Here is a 22934-nt window from a genome sequence, read left to right as displayed (position 1 = left end):
GTTAACAGCATGAGAATAAATATAGAAATCTACTCAAAAAAATATTCAAGTATGTTTAAAGCCAAAATCAGCAACTAATATTGGTTTATTCAACAGGTTTCTTCGAGTTTATCAAATCAATTTCCAGGCACTTTGCTTATATGCAGATTTGTAAATTTTGTGTTTGTATTAATCAGTCAATCTTTATTGCATTCGAAGCCATTGAATTTATCAATTTTGATTCACAACTGGGTGCACAGTGTGCTGGGTCCAGAGGTGGTGGTGAGCCGTGGGGGCGTGCCAGCTCTTTGCTATTTGGCTTTAGCGTTGCTTTTTAATAAAATTAGCTCCGGCATTGGGTGCTTGTTTATGCAGGCAACAGTCAAGCGAACCCGAAGAGCGGCTCTCATGCTGCACAGAATTTGGTTGATGTACGCATGCTAGTGTATGTGTATGTGTGCTTGCGTGTGCATATGTGTGTGTGTGTGTGTGTGTGTGTGTATCTGGCCGTGTGGGCGTGTGTACTTGGCTGCTTATTATGCATGAATTTCAAATGAAGTCGCGAACGTGACACAAACTCATGACCGCCCCCAAGCGCCCACTTCAACGGCCGCACCCCTTACAAGCAAAAGTTGTAGTATAAAATACGAGAACAGCGTACTCTGCCTTTTTTGCTGCTTGCTAACACACAAAATTTACACATTCGCATTACGATATGCATTTAATATGAGCAGGTCGCAGGACTCTAGTTGAATTTCCTTTGGCAACAAAAAAAAAACAAAATTGAAAAACTCATAAAACTCTTTGCTCCAAATGAGAATTGAAAAATGGCAATGGGTATGGGACTAAATGTCGTCGTCATATTATGCATATGTGTAGTTAAAGCCATAATGAAATTTGGGCAAATGGGCGCTGATTGTTTATAGCTCATAAGTGGGCCCCACTTGTGCCCCAAGGTCACGGATCGGAAATAGAGCAAAGCGCGAACTGACCTACGAAATGGAGTTCGGGTATAACTGCGGCATATTATGCAAACGACTGCGCTAGGGATAGAAAATTGAATTGCTTTCAGTTGTTGTTGAGATGGCCATGGAAAATATTGAAATTAACATACAAAATAAGCAGCTAAATTCTAAATGGAATTTCCTTTATTGTTGGTTGAATTTTTGGATATGCCTTGACAGCAGTATAGAGCAAATTTTTTGTATTGTATTATAATCAATCTGGAAGTAACTTAACGTTGATTGCTGTAGATTTTGTAGGCAGTTGTCTTTATTTTTCAGCTAAAAAGTTCAAAAATAATTTATGGTCAATCATGTGACAGTTCTCAGGTATTCCTAGTTGGAAAGTGCTTATAATTAAACCCACTGAAAATTGTATTCTTAGATCCACAAAATCCCAGTTTAAATCACAGTTTCAACAACATTTTCACGCCAAGTTTTCACTGAAATGAGCAGCAAACTTTTCGACATGCTGAAAACTTACCCTGGGGTATAAGCTATTTATGCAGAAAAGAGCACGTTTTCATTTTCGAATTACGAATACTGAAATCAGTTGAATGTTGTTTTGTAAGTTATGAAGTTTTAAGCTAACTATTAGCGAAGCTCCCCTTAGAGCTCAACCAAACTCTTTCCCCTCGCGCGCATCTAAGCAATGCAATTTATTAAACTAACTACTTAAGCATGCGAATAAAAAAAAAACTGGCACACACACAAAACAAGTAAGTGAGCCAACGATGAGGATAGGCGACTAGTATATACCCTCTAAGCATGCATAAACGAATAAATGCAGCGTTCATCAAAGTTGGGGCTTATTTTCTAACTATTGTACAATTTAGGACTATAATATGGAATTCAAATATGCCAAAAACTTTGATATATGGAAGTCTACAAACTAAAATTTGGTTCCTCATTTCTATTATGGAATCTATTCTATTTCCTTAATGGAATCTGATTTGAATACGTCCATAAAAATTGTATACTTTATGTTATCCATTGTTAATGAGTACAGGGTATACAAATAATCTAACACACTCTCAAGGCGGGAAGCACTTAGACTCAAGCAGCACAGCGAAGCAGCAGCTAAAGAACCAGGAGCAGTGTGAGAAGGGGGGCTCGCTTGAAGACCGGGCGCACTCAAGTGGCGGCAACACACTTCAAGGAGATATTTTCAACACGCTTTGGCTTCGACAGCAGCAGAAATAGCAACAAAGCAGCAACAAGGACAATGGGCGCTAGGCATTTGCAACTTAATTGCAAGGTGTGTGTGTGTATGTGTGTGGGCGAGTATGTAGAAGGGCGTGGCATGTCCTTTGCATAATGCATGAGTCGACGACACACGGGCTCGTCATAATCATTTTGTCAGCTGCCTGCTACGCGCTAATTGCAATTAAACAATAATATGAGTGTACGAAACAGCAACAAGCATTGCAAAAGAATGGGCGAGAGAGAGAAGGAGAGTCTCTAGTGGAAATTTGTGAAAAATTCGTTTAGAAAAGTGAAAATGGCGCGTAATTGCGTGGACTATAAGCGAAGCGTTGCGCATGTCGCGCTTTACGCAGCAAAAGGCGTTTAATTAAATGTTAACAGCAACACAAAACAACAACAACAACAACAACAGCAACAAGAGCAACAAGGGCTAACGACAATTAACAAAGCCTTATTGTTGTTTCTGTTTCTGTTTCGAGTCTCGTTTGTTGTCTTTGCCATTGTCTGCATGTATTTGCATATCATTAAGCCAAGCAATAATAAAAATTGCGCTCTTTCTCTCGCTCCGAGTGCATTATCAACACTTGTAACACATGCGCGATGGCTAGGTAAAGGGGGGCGGAGCGGCGGGTGTAAGCCATGTATTTAATTGCCAACTGAAGTTTCCTTCAAAAGCCGGCACAAAATGCGAAAGTCAATTCTCAAAGAGAAATACTTTGTCTCACTTTTGCAGTTTTAATTGTTAATCGGAAATCAAAGGCAAAAAGCTGAATGCTCTGAAAGTGATGCTTGTACATTGGGCTTTAAGCCTTTGCGATTTTTGTCAATTTACAGCTGAAAAAAAGAAAAAAAGCAGTGATCCAAAAGATAGCGAAGCATAACAAAATGTTCGTCATTTTGGTTTTGCTAAGCTCTGAAGTATATTTTTATACCCTGAACCCATTGAAAGTGGGTAAAAAGGGTATTATGTGTTTGTGCAAATGTATGTAACAGGCAGAAGGTAGCATCTCCGACCCCATAAAGTGTATACATTCTTGATCAGCATCAATATATATATATATAGGATATAAGATATACTGTAGAAAATTTCATTAAGATCGAACCAAAGTTAAGTTTTACTGCGCAATTGGATAGGGCAGCTAGCGCAAATTGCAAGAATTTCTGTATACATGTACAAGCACACATTCATGCGCGTCTGCTTCGAATTTTATCAACATCAGTGCAATTTCGATTGTTTTCTGTGCTGCTATTTAATTCATTTTTTTTTTCTTAGCAATACTTAGTTATTGGTGTGGCTGTTGAGTAGAGGCATAGCAAGTTACTTCAAACGATTTTAAAATTCCCTAATTTAATTTTTTAAAAATTAATCAAATATAAGCCTGTTTAAAGATTTAAAAAGCCATTATTTTCCGTAAGGCTTAGTGTTAAAATAATTTTTCTAACAAGTCCACTTTAATATAGTATTGGCTCTTGCCTCTTCCACTTAAAATGTAGTGCACGGTGTTTTATAACAGCCCGTAAAACGGCCAGGACAAATATTTGAGCTGAGCAACAAAAAAAAGAAAGTTGGAAAATTTACGAGGTGTGGTGAGTAGAAACTGGGATAGCCTCACGTTTATCTAGTCGAAACACAGGTCGGGCAAAATTGACAACTCAATTGCGAAAACTATTTACACGCAATTAGGCGAAATGACAGGCCACAGGCCGCATCAGAGCACGGCAAAGTTGTCAAGTGAAATGGGGAAAAGGCACATAAAAAGAGGTATAACAAAAGGATAGGTTGCCTGCTCCGCTGCGTCTGGAGTGTAAATATTGACCAGGCCTGAACAAACTGTGGCAGCCACCCGGGCAGACACCGAGGTGGCCAACAAGGCAGCAGCTCATTCATAAATGCATTAGTTAGTTGTCAGCCAGTGCAATCGAATTCATGTTGGCATTAACTATAAATTATGCAGTCCATGAATTTGACATGGCTCAGCAAACCACTTGGACACTGACCACCAGCCACGTACGTATACTTGTCAAGGTGACTGTAAACGGATTCTCTGTTTATTACATGAGCCGCATTTCCATATGCAAAGGACACGCCAGCATCAAAGTTGCAAGTGGCACTAATAATATATAATACAAAATATTACTCGGTTTTGCTTGGACACGGTATTTTCTCAACATTCATTTTAACTTTTAATGTGTAGACAATAAATTTGAAGCCGATCGGACGAATGTGGTACATATCTTAATACAATTATTTTTTAGCTAAGTGGGTGAATATTCGGAAAAGTGTGAAACACATTTCCAATGAGCTTTTAATTTTTCGATTAACCGTGCACCCCGTCTTCAAATTTGGTGACTACTGTAAAAAATGCGGTATCCTAGCTCTTACGTTTTGGGCTCCGAGTTAATCATCAGTCTGTCAGCCGTTTGGGAGCTAGAGTCTTAGATGTAAAGCGTTTATAAATTCCATTTAACTCGACTTATTTGTGTTGTGCAGCTTGACCCAGTTACACTCTGTTCTTTGGCCTTGAGAGACAGTTGTACAACTTCTCCAAGTTGTGCAGTTGTCCTCGCATTGCAGTTGACATTTGTTCATACATACACATACACACACACACATACACATACACACATACTCCCGCAATCATTGTGTTTGTACCTGTGTGTGTGTCTCTTGGGTCGCCCTCTTGCATGATTTAATACTATTTAACTTCTTTTGGTGTTTTGCCTCTCCATCGTATTTCGTTTTCGTTTCTTTTGCTCTGTTTTGTTACGCTTTTTGACATTTTGCGCTGTGATTTCCCATTTTTGCACCTTTTATTCTGAGTGGTTTTACGAGTACGAAAGCTCTCAGTTGCCCCCCTTCCCCTATTCCGCTCTTCTTTTATTGTTCAAAAATTTATGAGTTTTTTAACCTTGCTGCAAATGGCAGGGACTATGTGAAAAAAAAAAATAAAAACAACAAAAAAATACAACATTTTGCTGACAAACCCAAGCGCTCGACGGGTTGTCCCTGTGCAAAAGTTGATGTGGTTCTTCTCTGTGGGTGTGCGTGTGTGACAGTGGTTGTTGTATGTATGCCCGAAAAAGTGTGGGTGGGTCTGACCGTGTGAATGTTTGTGTTCCTCAGTAAATTGTTAATTACTATTGTGATGCGTTCTGTATTGTTATGGACCAATTGCTTACAACTGCAGCGGCAATGCGCAAAAGAACTGCCGCACATGCGGCGTATGCGCAATTTTTTATATTGACATTCAGCGCAATTAGAGGGCTTAAAAGATTTCTGATATGTGTATATTAATATAGCAATAATTTAATTGTTTTGAGGGTTAAGCTTTTCCATCACAAAATGCATTAATGGGCAACAAATTAATAAAAAAGATTTAAGAGAGAATTATCAGAAATATCACACAAATAAGATAAATAAAGAGACCTAGGGCGATTGATGAGCATGACAATGCTGTGTGACAAAAGAAGAGAGTGAAAAAAGGAAAAGGGGGAGGATGACAGTGCTTTAACAAGAGAACAAAGAACAAAGTAAAAAAAATGAAAGCCAATAAACTTTATTAAAGAGAAGTTAAAGGAAGAAAAATTTAACACAAAGAAAGCTGCAAAAAGATAAGACAATAGTCCTATGAAAGGAAAGGGGAGCGAAATAAAAGAGAACGATAGGATAGAGAGTGACTAACTTAAGAGTGTGATAAAGAGACAATCAAACAAACATTTAAGAGAAAATGAGACAGTATAAGTATAACGGTTGAAGAAGTATAAGCATCAGAAAAGAAGAGGCATGGAATAGAATAAAAGAAACAAAAATAGGTATCATTCCTAATTTTCTCCCACTGCATTTAACAAGATGTCACCCAGTTGTAAAATCTCAAAGTCTGACATAAATGTCTGCTCGCGATTCAAACAATGATGGATGTGCACACCTCTGTTATTGCGCATACGCCACGTTTTTACTGGTTGTCAGCGACACGGGCAACCATTTAGCGAAATTAAGTGGCTGCCAAAATTCGATTTGCTGAAAGATTTTTAATTGCTTCCTAATGAGCTGTCAGTACATATGTGTGTGAAAGTCGTTTATTAGCTAAATTTGTTGAATGTGCCATAAACATAAATCAGAATTGAGTTTTTGAAGCCTCCACTAATTGGCACACAACGTATTTTTCGCCTGTCTTTGCAGAAAGCTGTCAGGGACCACACGAGAAGCGCTTACTCAATCACCTGCTGTCCACGTACAACACACTGGAGCGACCCGTTGCCAACGAATCGGAGCCCCTGGAGGTTAAATTTGGACTGACGCTGCAGCAAATCATCGATGTGGTAAGTTTGTAATTTATAGGGATAGAGAAGCGACGACCACCAGTCAAAATTATCAAGCAGCTGCAACTGCAGCAATAATCAACTAAAATAATTATAAAATCAAATTAATGGAATGGCTTTCCAAGGCTATGCGGAGTTTTTTTTTTATGGGTAGCCGTCGCGACGGTCTAGAAAAAGCAAATTTAGGTTTGAAAAAAGAAAAATCAGTTGCTGACCACAGGCAGTTGTGGTTAGCCTTGGTAAGTGACATGTACCCGTCGTTCAGTACCTTTTCTTTAAATATTATTTTTTTACAAACCACAAATAGCTACAAATAGTTTAAATTGTATTTTTCTAATTTTTGTTTTTGACATGGCAAGCATCGCTCTTAACACATATGCATTTTGAATTTCTCAAGGACAATATACAGTTGAGTTTACGAGTAAAATGCTTTAAAGTGTCTATAAATATTTTATTGATCGGCAGCTTAGAGCAATATATTAAATTGAAAGCACACATCTTAAAAAAGATACAAAAATTACGAAGCTACATAAAGTTAAAAGATAATGAAAGCATTTAAAAAGGAAGTTGTTCAAGCTAACATCATCTAGATCTCAGTATAAATATTTGTTACAAAATCTTTTTAATATAAAAAAGGATTTTTATTCTTTGAACACATTTTGTAATTAGTCTTGGCCGAAAATATATAATATAATTTGTCATGAACTGAAAAGGGATTTTAATTCTTTAAATAAATAATTTTTATATATTTATTTGAACTTAAATATAGAAAGAGAATATAAAACAAATTTAACTCTTAAAAAAAGGAATTTTCATTTGAAGCTTTTCATTTATAGATAGATAAATTTATATAAATCATTTGTGAACTTTTATAACATCGAGTTTTACTTCAAGCCCATGTGTTATTTGGTCGCATTTATTACCCAAAGTAAATGTGCTTTTAGTGCTCATATACAAATTTATTTTGTTGAATTAATGTCAATTATTAAGTTACGTTTAAAATACATAATTCTCTTCTCGCTCATTCCCTTATTAAAGGGAAAACTATTTGAAAAAACCTCTTTTTAATCACACACTATATTCAGTTTTATTATTATAATTGATAGCATTTTGATACTTTAAATTCTTGATAGCACTATCAGAAAGCAAATTAAAACATTTTGATGTGCCCGTCGCGACGGTTTTAAGTTTGGCAAAAACTCTTTCTAAACAAAAATAAAACACCAAAAAAAATTAACACACAATAACAGTTAAATTTACGAGTTCTTGCGTTTTTTATAGGACGAAAAGAATCAGATTCTGACCACAAATGCGTGGTTAAATTTGGTAAGTGACATGTACCAGCCGTCAAATTTGTCTAGCACCTGTTTGTCTGTCTTTCTTATCAACTGCTAGGGTTTTACTTTTGGTTTTGCTTTTCATTTCTTTTGATTTGCTTAAATTTTTGAAACAAAGTGCGACTAACTTTTTAGCTAACAGTAAACACAAGCATTTCTTTGAAATAAACCTCTTTTATTTATTGATTTCGGAAGCGTCTTTATCAAATATGTGTTGTCTCGATATGTGTGTGAAAAATATACAAATATTATATTAAAAGTCAATTGAAATTTATTTGCTGTGATACACCGTTAAATTATATATTTATATATATATATATATATACATACATATATTGTTGTTAGTGCAAAACTGCAAATGGCAGTCACTTTAATTAAAAGCAATTGTTAAAAACAAAACAAAAACTACACACTTAAACGAAATAAAACTAAATAAACAAATAAATTTGAAAGCAATATTTGTGCTACCAGACATTAGTATAGATAAAACTATTGTAAACATCCTGTTAGCCCTCAATTTGGTCTGAATACTCAGCCTACAAAATATTTGATTTATACATTTTCATTTAACTCGAACTTGGGCCCCAGCTCGTTATAACTGCCTTGGCATATGGATGAGGGCTCTTGCTAAATTGGCATAAATTGCCATAGAGCACTCCAGCCATAAGCACAAACAAATAAATCAACACAAGCAAGTTGAAAAGCGTTAGTCGACCAGCAGATACCCTGTAGCTGTAGCTCTTTTCTTTAAAGCCTTAAATAACTTTTTGGTTAGGCTGCTAATCTTTATGAAGTTGGGATAGTTATGAAAACTTTCTATTATAATAATACCAATACTTGAATTTAGATGTCAAATGGAAGTTGGAAAAAATCAAGAGGAGCTCCGATGACTATTATTATGTTTTTTTAGCACAAGTTATTTTATGTCAGTCAAGAATATTTTTATGTAGTTTCAAGTTTCGAAATCCAAGCTTTGGCTAGTTTACTTCCAGCTCACTTTTTGCTCGTATGCAGGGTATAAAACAGCAACATAAATAAAAATTTATGCACAGCAACAATTTTTACGCTTCGTTTGTGGCACACCTGAAGCTGGTGCGATTGATCAAAAACCCCTTTTCAATAAAATTAATAGCGCATTTTTTCTGCGAGATTTATGACTGAAACCAATAATTTTCAATTTGTAAAATGCTTTTTTGATGTTTTGCATCTAGAACTAAAATATAGCTAATTGTTGGGAAAACAACAACGCAACACAACAAACACAAAAACAACAAAATATGAAAAAAAAAAAAAAAAACAAACAAAAAAAGCTAAAAACATGTTTAAAAATGAAACCTGCATCATTGTTGCATAGTGCACCAAAAAAACAAAACCAAAACCCAAATGAAAAACTAAAACATTTATTATTAAACATTTTTTTTAGCAGCGTGTCTAGGCGTTTTTGTCGTTGTCTTTGTGTGGTTTTGACATATATGAATTTATATATGTGTCTAAACTTTGTTTCAGTTAAATAAATGTTTTTTCCTATCCAACATTGTTTACCTTTGTTCTCTACTCTTTTTTTTTTTTTGTTGTGTTCCATGTTTTGTCATACAAATTAAATAAACACATTAAAATCGAATTTAATTAAATGACAGCTTGGATTAAAAATATGTAACGCAATGCCCTTAAAATGTTGTCTGAGTTTGTGCCAGAAATGATAATAATATTATTTGACTATGAAAAAAAAAGATAAATAATTATTATATTGCATATTAATTTTAAAATGTGCCCATATCCATTATATCTGTTTGATTATAATTAAATCAATATCAAAAGCGGAAATTTCACTTCACAATTTAAATCTAAATAAAAATGTTTCATTTAATTTCAAAATGTTATAGCAAAGTAGCTACTATTAAATCGTAAACAATTATTAATTAAATTGTGCACATTCATGGATTAAAAGCATTTTAAAGCGATTATTGAAAAGTTCAGCTACAAAGCTATCAAAAACATCTTGCACAAAATAATCAGGAGTTATTTACTCAAAAGCAGATTTGTCAAAATATTCCACAGAAGATCATTTGGTTGTGTGTTTAAATCCTTATTAAATGAGCTTCTACAACAGCAGTTGATTGCACAAATTAAAGGATTAAACATAAATTCTGGCAAGTGCTTCAAGTCAGACAACAAACAACTTGTATGAAGTGCATTAGAGACAAATTAAAGCAAGCATTAATACACTTTTAATTAAAATTTAATTAACATAAATATAATTGTGCGACTCGTGTTAATTTATCACTTGAATTTTAGAGTATTTGCTCATTTTTGTGTTTTGAACTGCAACCTGCCCACTTTTTGGTATGTGTGTGTGTGTGTGTGTGTGTGTGTGCGTGTTTTCTTATTTATCATGTACTAATACATGTGCGAGTATCTATTACAGATTATGTTTGATCAACTTAAATTATTGCTGGGTACATGTCATAAATCGTTTCCAAACAACTGAATAAAAGCCAAAAAAATATATATATATATATATATTTAAATAAAAAAAAAAAAACAACAACAACAAAAGACGGCATGCATGTTGTTTAAAAACTAAACTAAATTTAACTAAATAACTAACCTAGGTGTTCTTTTTGTATCTAAACATAAATGTATACACAAATCTAAATGAAACCTAAAAAACGAATAGTAGCTATATATTTAACGAAACAAACAAAAAAGAAAACGATTCGGCTTTAATGTGCGGTACGAAATGTTAATTAAAGCGCTGTAATTAGTTTATTTATTACATTTCAAGGTATTTGCATTTTGATAAACGTGCATTTGATTTATGCACTACTTTGCGATTGATTCATTGATAGAAAAACCGCAGCGTTTTGTTGATTTGCAAACCGCATTAATTATTCAACCTAACTGCAGCTTTATGAATTTTAGCCGTGACATTTTCAACTTTTACCCGGCCACGTTGTCAATTACGCTAATTAGTTTACTAATAATTAATAGCTTACATACATGCTGATGATGTATATGTAGCTGGTATTTCCACACATACACATGAGATATGCGCATCTCAATTTTCACCCACAGCAAAGAACGACGACTACGTAAATGCCCTCATATAAAGTAGTCTCATTACATTTAATTATCACATCTGTAGGCTCTACGTAGGCAAACATTGAGTTATCACAGCTTGGTTAAAATATAAACGACTTTCTTGATCTTGGATTAAATTGATTCTACATTTGTTAAAATGTTTAAAACTGATTTAAGGGCTTGTTTTTTTGACTTTTTACCAAATTCCTCTCATACAGAGTAGACCCTGAATACCCGCGGCTACATATGTTAAAATTTTACACACTAAAAAAAAAGGAAGCCATAGGAAGCAAGCATAACAAGTGTCCATGATGTTGCAACGTGCTCAGTGGCTGACAAGGTTTTTTCTTGATTTTCATTTTTATTTTTTTCATTTTAGTTTTTCGTGTTGTTGTTGATGATGATGATGATGATGATGGTGCTTGAAGCATCGATGGCCCCGGCATGTCAGTCTGTCCGTCAGTCAGCTGTGGCAATGCAACCAGACACCAGCACATGGTAAAGTGTCATTGGCAAAATTACCAGCCGTACGTTTCGAGGCGTACGTGAGGCGGTCTTGAACTCTGAAGTGTCAGAGGCCACCTCATTGGCACGCCATTAAAATGCACATTGTGTGGCCGAGGCCCAGGCCCTGGCCCGGGCGCAGGCGGCATCAAAGTTTAAGAAATAAAGTCATTAGCATTTTTCGGCTAACACCAGGAGCCCTGTACCCCTGTCTTACCAGGCTCCCACTCCTGCACGCGCCCTTAATGACTTTCCTAGTTGCAGCCACACAAAGCCCACCAAATGACTGGCCATAGAAATGTGTCAAAAGGAAAGTCTAGAGGGCTTTTTTGGGCATGAGGAACAGTATAGGAATCCTGAAGTGCAACATGCACTCGAAGGTGCTTAAGCTGCTAATAGCAGCTAGTTAGCTTGCAGCTGATGTCAGAAGCTCAGGGCAGCAGAAAAAAAAACAAAGGGCAAAATAACCGAGAATTTGATGGTCCTTTGATAACATTTGTATTTTTTTAGACCTAAATATTATAACCTTAACCCAGTAGGAAATTGACAGCCTATGGCTTTCCCCTTTTTATAATTTATTAAGGATTTCTTTCGTTAAAGTTTCCCAACCCATAGAATTCAAATTTCGTATGAAGCTAATTTCTTTAAAAACTGGGCTTCCATAATTAATTTTCCGACCTCTCCATTAGAACTCAATACATTTGTGCTGAATATGTATTACAAATTATTGAGATTTTTCACTTCTACAGCTCATTACATAAAGCTCTTAGCTTAATTCCAATTTTATTACTGTTGCCCCAACATGCAACAATTTGGCGCACAACCAAACTGTGCGCACTTATCACACACTTATTTGTCGAGGCATTTACAACAGCGAGGGGTAGGGGGAACGGTTGTGGGGTTAAGGGGTCACAGCTGGCAGGGCTAACAAACTTTGTCCTTGAGCTCGGTACAACCAGACATATGTGGCATGTGTAGTATACCCCATTTACAAGCGAGTTGTGCTGTGAACATTTATCATAAAAATCGGTGGGTATATGTTCCGGTTGGATCTAGATTCTGACTACAACAACAACAACAGCAATTGTTGGCTCATTAGAAACTCATTTAAAAACAATTTGGCACGTTAATGCAAAGTAAATCTATAAGCTTATGCAGGCAATGACAACGTGCTCAACGAGTCCCTGACTCGAACAGCGAAGTGGCATATTAAATTCTACGACAACTTTCCCTATGGCTTACATGAGGTACATAATCATATGTACTATATATATATATATATATATGTATATAGATATGACTAAGCGTACCAGCTACAAAGTGCGAGCATTTAATGCAAATGTCATTTGTTGCAAATGATGCCTCAACTTTAGTAAATTGTTATAAGAAAAAGAGAAAAGCTGTTAAGTTGTGCCCCAAATTGAATACCCTACCTTAAGGAAGTAGACCATATTAACAGCAATGCTTAGACAATTTTGCCAATCTAGCAATGTAGTTTGCTGATTTTCAAAGTTAAGGCTTAAGGGTGATATGTTCGTTCGGGCGTTTAGAATTCGAACCAAAATATTTTAAAGCGATGCATAATGTCTGTAGCAATGCAAATGCCCTCTCTTTAGGTAAGTTGAAAAGTTAACCCTCCTGCAAAAAAAAAAAATATCATTAGTATGCGTCGATGTTGGCATCGTCGACATTTGCAATTCGCTTCAAGACGTGCCATCACCTCGACCAGCCCCAGCGGCCCCTTTGCGCAAGTGCGCTTAGCAAACTGCCTGTCATAAACATGAAATTTGCACAAAACCGCCATTTTTATAAGGTGTCAACAGCAAATATCACATAACACATATCACAGGCGCGTCCATATATAGACGTTTTGGCATTTTATGTCGAGAGGAAGTGCTGCGCATATTGGCTTACCAAAAACGTTAAGTGGCCCAAAACTGAGTGTAGCTCCCCGGACCCGGATCCCACCCTGCATATCATTACAGAAGCAGCGCCGAAATATCCTGAACCAAACGGCTGTCAGGTTGGCTTCCATATCCTTCTACCTACTCCTTGTATCTTTTAATGGCTCAAGTCGTTACTGCAGCTGCTGTCAGGCACTAACTGGGCCAAAATGTAGATGTTGTTGTTGCTGTTGTTGTTGTTGGCCACAACGATTTTCCATTTTTGTTTTCCTTTTTTCTGTTTTTGTTTACACTGGCGAGTTATTAATGACAGAAGTCACCTCAGCGCCTGGCTTTCATATGCAGATGCCAGTCGAATGAAAATGGCAGTGAATCGGGCAAGGGAAATGGCATGGGTTGGAACTTCATATATGTATCTATGTACATTACAAACGACAATTGCCGCAACCAGCTTGAACGACATATTAAATTTCACAGTACACATACATTTGACAGACTGCCTGTCTACGTTTGAGTGACAATAGACCAGCATGAAATATCTTTAATTAAAATTTGTATAAAGATAAATGGGTTTTGATACCTACAATGGCTAGTTCAAAGTTTTTTATTGCACTGACATGCCCACATCCGATAAAATACTAAGCAAATTGGCACAATGGACACAAAAGAAATCGGCCTCTGCCAACCAGCAGCTTAAAATTGAGCATTGAGTTTTGTTGCAGGACCAAGGCCAAGGCAGCTTTGTGTGAGCTAACAAAGTTTTGATAGCTTTTCTATACATTTTGTGCTATTTGATTAGGTCTTTGTGCCTGCGACAAGCTAATTACATGAGCTTTTATTCAATTTCAATGGGAAAACACATGAAATTCGATTCATAACTGAAACCTAACCTAAAATTGCGCAACACCTAACCTAACTTTAGCTGCACATAACCTCTAAAAATGCATAGGCCAAGCACATTGAAGCCAAATCGTAAGCAAAGGCTTATTAAAATTGAACAGAAAACAAAACAAAGTCTTACAAAAACCATAAATACAAATAATAATAATAAAAAAAAAAATAAAAAAAAACAGAAAAAAAACCAAAAAATCTCTTATAAACTCATAAAACAAATATATATAAAAACTTTCTATTATCATGCTCTGCTCTTTTTAACTTTTGCCTTTGATTAACTTATATTTTCTCTCCTTTTGTATACTTCATTGATTTTTTGTGTTTTGTTAATTTCTATTTTATTTTGATGTAAACAAATTTTATAAAAACGCGTTTGTAGGACGAGAAAAATCAACTACTTATAACGAATCTTTGGCTTTCGTTGGTAAGTTTCAACTTAAACTGAAAAGTGATTTAAACATACAAATCTTAAATATAGCATTACGTTAAATAATTCATATGCTTTAAATACCATATCATAAATAGTACAAATAAACCTTTTGTTAGCTATGCTGAGCAGCTGTTTAAATATATACAAAAAAACTGTATATTAATTTAAGGGATAATCAATAGTTCCGTAGTTAGTCGGGCTGCTAGGCATAGCTAATGAAATGTTTTTTTTGCCTGCTTATAATTTATACACACACACGGCCATACCCTATGCTAAGAGTTGTACGAATAGCACTCAATGTTTATAAGCCCGAACTTCTTGAACTTCTTCTAAAACCAGTTTAACTATTAGGAACCTTGCGTTCCGGAAACTTTCAATTTTTGTATATTCGAAAACCCAACTCTCTTCTACCCCCAACTTTTTGTAAAGCTTCTACTATTTTCCATTAACTCTCTATAGTAACATTTCAAACTGAGCCAACTTTTTAGCTTGATTGCGTGGCTTAGTAAGTGTGTGATAAATTATTTAAACCACATGCCCTAAATACAATTGAAATTAAATATATACATTTTTAAATCAATGCGCTTTATTAAATATATCTACATTATTACACAAAAAAAAAAGAACATATTTTAAACTCTTTAACTAGCTAAAGCATAAAGCAGTTTGATTTCCTATTTTATTCTTCTACTATTTAGTTTTCGAATATATTTTTAAGTAGCTTTAAATGCTTTTCAAAAATATATTATAAACTTTGAGTTTTTAGGTTTAGCTGCTGCCAAATATAATATTAATTTATAGTTTTTAACAGATTTTCTTTTGGCATTTATTATTAAGAGCAACTAAAAACCAAACACATAAACAATGTACGGAACAAACAAACAACAAAAACTCTAAACAGCAACAACAACAAATAAACAAAACAACAAATTTGCATGAGAAAAGGAAATACAAAACTGTACAAAATTACAATGTGCTATAAGCCCACAAAATTTAACTACGTATCGCATGTCTTAAACATAGTTTTATTTTTTTTTGTATACTATGCATGTGAAGCGTGTGTGCGTGTGTGTGTGTATGTGTGTGCTATAAAATATGATATATTGCGAATTATTGAACGGAAACGCAATGGGTAAATGTTACATGATTTTTTTTTTATGAAATCCTCATGCTTATATCCGGCATAGGGCTTGTGGAAACACTCGTCAATTCCTGTCAATTTGTGAAATTAATTAAATTATTTATTTAACACATTGAAACCAGCCCCCCACTCCGCGCCCCACACATCTCAATGATTAAGCCAAGATCCGCAACATATGTGTTGTACGGTGTGCGGCCTGTAATTTGTAATTTTCGGTTTTGTCCAGGGGCAAAAAATAAAAATAAAAATCTCCCAAAATGTGATTCATGCAACGTTTTGTTGTCATTTTGGATTCGAAATATTCCACAATTGGCAATTTGATTGATGGCTTATGCGTCATTTATTGACTGACAGTTTGAAATGTCCTGAAAATGTTTGTCGATTTCCAGCAATTTTGTAATTTAAATGTTTCCATAATGAAAGGACACCCTGCAAATCTACATGACTCAAATGGATCGTTATTAAGTGCCTTTCCACTCGTTGCATGGGGCAGGCGGAGAGCGGGGAGCTGTGCAGCGACATGCGTAAATTTAGGCGACATTCGAGCCCTACAGGTTTCGAGCACTGTCACATTCAAGTACAAATGGGACATCATAAATTGTCATTCCATTCAAACCACAACTAAGCTAAGACCACGAAGCGGGGACATAATGGGAAACGATTGGAATGGCAACACAAATTGATTTCCGAATTTGTGGCATTGAGCATTGAGCAACAAAAAGAGGGCTTTCAAAAAGCTGAGACCAAAAAATGATGTGAAACAACTGAAACTGAAACATTAAAGATATTAAGCATTGACGCACACTACGAAATTGAAGACAAAAATAATCTGAGCTTCGTCAAAACATTTAAGTTGAGAACATACAAAAAAGGTGACAAATGAGTGCAATTTGAAATATATCGTATAAGGAAATTAAACTCTGTCGGTTTAGGAAAATGAAAATACTCAGGAAAAAGGTTATTATTAGTTCAAAACCGTATTGCCGTTTTAGATAAGCTCTAAATTCTATACAAAACCCGTATTGCCGTAACGTAACCAACAATAGAAATTTGAAGTGTAATATAATTACCCAAAAACAAATTGCCATTATGAAGAGCATGAAAATCTCACTCGACTATGCCACAAAATTGCGTAATGCGTGGTTCAATTTGCTACAGAGTTTGGGTATCCGGGGGAGTTGTCGGAAAAATTGGTCATATATCTGTGTGGTTAGTGTGTACCGTCATCTGTTTTTACAGCTGTCATAAAACTGCACACAATAACAGCACTAAAGTAAAAAGTTTTTAAAGCCAAGCAGACGCATACGTATACTATATATGCAAGCATATATCTACCATATATAATTTAATGCAATGTCATGGCATGTAATTAAATTTTTTTATTGGTTTTTTTTTTGTGATTTAAAAAGGGATTTGTTGCAAAGAGGCAGCAAGACAATTGCTTGCTCTAAAAATGCCACAAATGTATGTGGATGTGTGTAAATTATAAAGCACAGCAGCAACACCAACAACAACAACAAACACAACATCAGCAGCAGCAGCATAAGTGTAATAACCAAGAGGAAAACTAGAGGAAAAACTTTGCCGCTTTTATGACAAGAACCACTTGTAGGCGAGGCCACAAAGCGCAAAGTTGCGAAATGCGTGTATGTGTATGTGCATGTGGCAGCAACAGAGCAACAAGCAACAACAACAACAAACAGTCGACCGCAAAATGACACAAAGCGCTGCCAGTGAGCCTAGTCCTCTGCCAGAGCCTCCTGCTCCTGCCAGTGCTCGCCCTGGGGCAAAAGATAGTGCGACACAAGTCAGAACAGTCGTGGACGGAATGTTGCAGGATCAGGCAGTCGCGTTCACATGACAATAGCAACAAAAGTGAACTTTTCAGCACCGAAGTTTATATACCTTTGCTGACATACACATAAATAGATTCGTAAACTGCCGAATTTGACTATAAATGCTGGAAAACAAAAAAGTAGAGCACACAAGACCCTGTTTTTAGCAGATTGTACTATTACAGTTAGCCGATCCTCGACATAATTACATCCTTCAATTTGACGTTTACCGATAATAATCAAGAGATTATCCTGTTTTCAAAAAGACAAACGGACATACAAAGCTTTTTTACCACGATACTAATCAAGTATTTATTTAATTTATGGTGTTCTCTCCTTTTCTTTTCTGAGATATAAGTAGTACCATTTGCAAGGGTATAAAAATCGCAAACAAAATGTTGATAAAAATTGTCAAGTGTGTGTGCGTACGTGTGTGTTTGCGTGTGTGTATGTAGTTGTGTGTCTTGTGGCCAACTGCAAGAACTTAGCTTCAATTTTGCTGTCATGTTGTTGTAAATGTTAAGTATGTGTTTAATAACAACGAAACAGCTTTCCATAGAACTTTACAGTAATTTAACATAGCTATAACATAGCACTGTTGTACAATATGTGCCCGTTTGTTTGTGCATGTGCTCAGCATTACTTAGTTTCATTTGTTTATATGTTGTATAGAGCCTATACTTAGTTTCTGTGTGTCTCTTGTCTCACTTTCTTATCACATCACGTCGCTTTATTATTTACCTTTCTGTTCTTTTCAATAGTCTATAACTAACAGCAATTATTTTACAGTTACTAAAATTTGTTATATATATGCAATATAGGAATGGAACGATTATAATTTGCGCTGGAATGAAACGGAATATGGCGGCGTCAAGGATTTGCGAATTACGCCCAATAAACTGTGGAAGCCCGATGTGCTCATGTACAATAGGTAAGTGCCCCCAAGTGTCCAGTTTGTGGCCCATGCACATGGGTCAATGCCCACAACTAGCTAATGCAATAACGCCCAATAAACCAATAAACGACAAGAAATCAAAATTATTGACATTGCGCTACTTAGTGATAAAACTGTGAAAGCAGTCAAACTTTTCGACTGTTCTTAAGGTATTACATATAAAATACCAAGCCCCAACCAAGCACATATATATTTTACCATATTAAAGACTCAATGGTAAGTGTGTATAACGATCTTATAGCCACAATAACTATGCCAGATGATGGTTATAAATTATAAATCTTATGATAGTCGATTGAATATTTTGGTTTTAGCGTTACAGTTTCCTGATTTAAGTTATATAATAACCATTAAATATTCTTGTAGCTGGTTTGTGCACATTAGTTATTAAAACGGAATGTTTGTTATTGGCTTATTTTTATGGTAGACTAAAGATTATGTATTGTTCAGCTATAGACTCCTTGAGAATTTTTTATTCTGTTGGTTCTTCCCAAAAAGGAGCGATGGAATTTTGAAATATTATAATCGTTATCATAAATATCAGCAAAAAAAAAACAAGAGCTAGATGTATAATTATATGACATGGAGATCAAAATTTGAACAATCAATTTTAGATGCATTTCATCTTTGGACAACGAATAATATACTTTTTAATGCCACACATTTAAAACAGTGTGACCAATTGCACTTAAAAACGTTGGCAGCTATTTTATAATTAAATGAGAGTTAAATTACAATAACATATATTGGTTTTGGTCTTCAAAATACGGTTGCAATGCTTGCCAACTCTTAAAGCTGCAATTTAAATTTAAATTAAGCTGCGCTTCGTTCATCGTAAACAGATTGCAAACTTTATTATTTTTGGAATCGATGAAAAAATAGCATTTTCCTGCATAAACAAAATGTTGAAATCGATATATTAAAACTGAAATAAATTTCCATTGCTCCTGCAAATCAAATCGTCCAATATTTAATGCTGTGTGTTCGTCTTTTTTTTTTAATTATAGCTGAATATTTATTCTCGTTTAGTTTTCATTTTAGTTTGCCAAAGCGCAAACCTACTTTATAAAAAATAGACATACATATAATATATAATCTGTATACCTGACCTATTATAAACGTATCATAATCCACTCGCTATTGTTTGTGTGTGTGTCCCTATTATAAAACGCAAAGCCGAAACCTTAACATAATCGACTATATTTTTGTTTTAGTTATATGTATTTGTGTTTCAATGTTAACCCAAAATTTTGATTTGCTTTTAATGTTTATGTGAGCAAACGACTAAAATTAAAAAAAAAAAAAAAAAAAAAACTATATTTTTAAACCAAAACATGAAAATGTTGTTTACTTCAAATAAGAGTAGTTTACACGCAGTGGTGTTCTAGTGGGAGTGTACATTGTCAGCTTGCCGTTGATGTGGGCCTCACATTGTAATTGGATTCGTAATGCTAACCGAACGTACATATATAATCTGTAACATCTAATTATAAATAAACAATAACAATAAAAAACTTTAATCGAAAAAAGTGAGAAACTAAATAAAACTCAGACTAAACTCCATGAACTTTAAACACATTGTTTAACCAGAATATTATGCAAGTAGTTTGTTCGAAACAATCGAAAATTCCTAATTCTCATACCTCAACAGATCCGCATATAATCTCATGTGATCTGTTCCATATGTAGCTTATGCATACGTAGTATATTGTTTACTCTCAGTACTTAGTTTCGAAACGGAAAAAAAAGTAATAGACAATAACCAACATAAGAAATTGTTCAACAATATGCTGGTGTAATATATCTGGTTAGACGTTCAGTACTTGAATTTATTTGGCCAAATCCTAAAAAAAAAAACGATTAATAAAGCAAAAAAAGAGGAAACAAGACAATAAAATGTTTTTTGTTATACTCGTATTTGTTGTAGCTTGCAAAAAACACAAACTCAAAGGCAAAATAGATTTTCAAGTATTGTGCATGAGAAATCAAATCCCTCGTACTAAACAAACTAAATAAAAACGCATATATAAATAATACCAATGAAAAAAAAAGTACCAAAAACCTAAAATCCCGCCATACCAAGTTAAAAAACAAGTGCCCAAACAAAATTTGGACTTTGTTGGCACTTCTAATAAATACATTTCCAAACATAAACGCTAACCCACATCCCACACACCAAGCCACACACAACAACACACATTAGACAACATATTTTAATAAATACACTACTTATACTAACCAAATTATATAAAAAATACTTAAACTGCTCTCATACATATTTAAGTCGGTAAACGCTTTAGTTAGAATTAAATTAAGCGCAGCTACTTAAAATCATTTTCATTTTTAAAGCTGCTCAAAACGAAAGTGAAACATGGCACTTCACAGCCGCATTAAATGCGGCGTCTAAAACATCTCAAACAGAAATCTTATATTAACAAAAGGAGACATAACTAAAAACCAGTTGCTCGGCTAGCCGATGCTGAGGTGAGCTATATCTTTCGAGAATAGAACCCGACGATAATTTTTACGGGGTCTAAGGCGCAGATGCCAATTGAAATTGTTCTCCCAGATTCACAACCGGTAATCGAGCTTGTAAATCGAACTTTTACTTCTTGAAAGTTATATTTAAATGAAATATTATAAGGTGAAATCTATTTTATGCCTCTTCCCAACATTTATTAGAGTACAAAGTCTCTCTTAATAAAATACGCTATTCGAAGACTTACTCTAACGTCTTTTTTCAAGGCGAAAACCTTGCAAACTGCAAATCGAAAAACTGAGTAAAAACGTGCTCAATTATTCTCCTGCACAGACTTAGACTCTTTCGTGCCAAATAGTTAGCACATTCTGCTTTTTCGCTTATTTCTTTCGTGCCCAACTTTTTATTTCTGTGGAACAGCTCATCAATGAATTATACGCTAAATGCTATTCGAATCACGCTCCAAATGCAGACAAACTTTTGCCTAATTCACGTATCAATCACTCAACAATAAGTACAAATTTTTGCGCAAAACTTTATTTCCATTTGCTTTCACTTAGTCCATGTGCCAGACATACAAACATGCCCTACTACTATTAAAAGCCCAGCTATAACTAACTGTGTTTTATATCTATGTGTATGTATGTGTCTACTGTATGTATGTATCTGTGTGTCTAGTTGATAAAGTTGAAAAAAAAACACTAATTACGCCCTGCCCACATGCAACAACATGTAACATAAGCTCATCGTGACAAGCAGCAGTCAAGTGTGTTCGACTAGCACATACCCTGTAATTGGTTCAGTTGTCTTCTAAGGTGCATTCTTACAAAATTTCATTAGTTAATAAATTAAAATGATATTTAAGAAACATCATAATATATAAAATTTGCATAATACTCTAGGCTCTTATATATAAACAAATGGAATATTGTTTTTTCCTAAATAAAATACCAAATATGCATACAAAAGTTTATGAGAGCTTACTTTCAAGCTGCCTTTTTCCATAATTTACAGGGAATAACTGCAACCACAAGTACTTGATGTGAGTGCTTTTTTCGCGTTTTTCTGCATTTCTGATTATTGACTAAACGCAAGTGAAATGCCCACACAATAATTACAATTCCATATCATTTTCATTCAACTTATTGCATCGGCGTTTTGCTATTAATGTAAGAGTTTATGTGTGTATGTGTGTGTGTGCGTGTGTGCGAGTGTGTTTACCTATTAACCAAGTAATCAATTGTTATCATTGTTGATATACGTGTTGTACGTTCTAGCTGTGTTTCACTGTGTCTATATAAATATTTTCATACTTCACATTTTAGTGGATTGCCAGTTATAACTAATCCATCAATAACCACACAAATAATATCCATATATGTATATTATGTATAGCCGTTAACTCAGACATTGTTATACCCAATCTAAAATCTACATGTATATGTGTGTCGCCAAATAATCGTACGTCTCTATACATTTGCGTCAAACAGACAACAACTATTTACTACAATCGGTTTAATTTGAATTGACAACATGGCTGAAATCAAATCGAACCATTTGTCGATTCATTAGGTTACTCTAAGTTACTTTAAGTTTTGTTGTAAGCTCGGCTTAGTTGCATGTCAGCTTAGTTTAAATTTACAGTTACAAATAAACATGCTACACATACACAACAGGAAGTTTACGAGTGTATGTTTACGTGTTGAGCTGTAGGAGTATCTCAGTAACAAATCTGTGGGCTGTATGCTAGGGTTTCGAGCTTTAATATTTGTGTTCGAGAATCTTAAATTTAATTAGAATATCTGCTTAAGATTATTATAATAATATCTAAAAACTCACATCCAACTATTTCATATATACAAATATAT

At 34.8% G+C, this 22934-nt stretch overlaps 1 protein-coding gene across 1 annotated transcript in view; it reads left to right on the top strand.

Moving 5' to 3' along the window:
• The window catches only part of LOC115759362 (acetylcholine receptor subunit alpha-type acr-16), a 48787-nt gene that overhangs the window by 5289 nt on the left and 20564 nt on the right, over window positions 1-22934 (top strand). Inside the window, exons 2-5 of the mRNA XM_030700283.1 lie at window positions 3701-3773; window positions 6367-6506; window positions 14606-14650; window positions 18454-18563. Of these exons, the coding sequence (XP_030556143.1) occupies window positions 3701-3773; window positions 6367-6506; window positions 14606-14650; window positions 18454-18563 (368 nt within the window). The remainder of the gene's footprint in view (window positions 1-3700; window positions 3774-6366; window positions 6507-14605; window positions 14651-18453; window positions 18564-22934) is intronic.

The sequence above is a fragment of the Drosophila novamexicana genome, unplaced genomic scaffold (assembly GCF_003285875.2).
Source record: "Drosophila novamexicana strain 15010-1031.04,08,12 unplaced genomic scaffold, DnovRS2.1 tig00000193-arrow-pilon, whole genome shotgun sequence".
In the NCBI taxonomy this organism is placed as follows: Eukaryota; Metazoa; Arthropoda; class Insecta; order Diptera; family Drosophilidae; genus Drosophila; species Drosophila novamexicana.
Note: the sequence above shows the minus strand (reverse complement) of the source record. Positions and strands in the feature narration are given on the sequence as shown.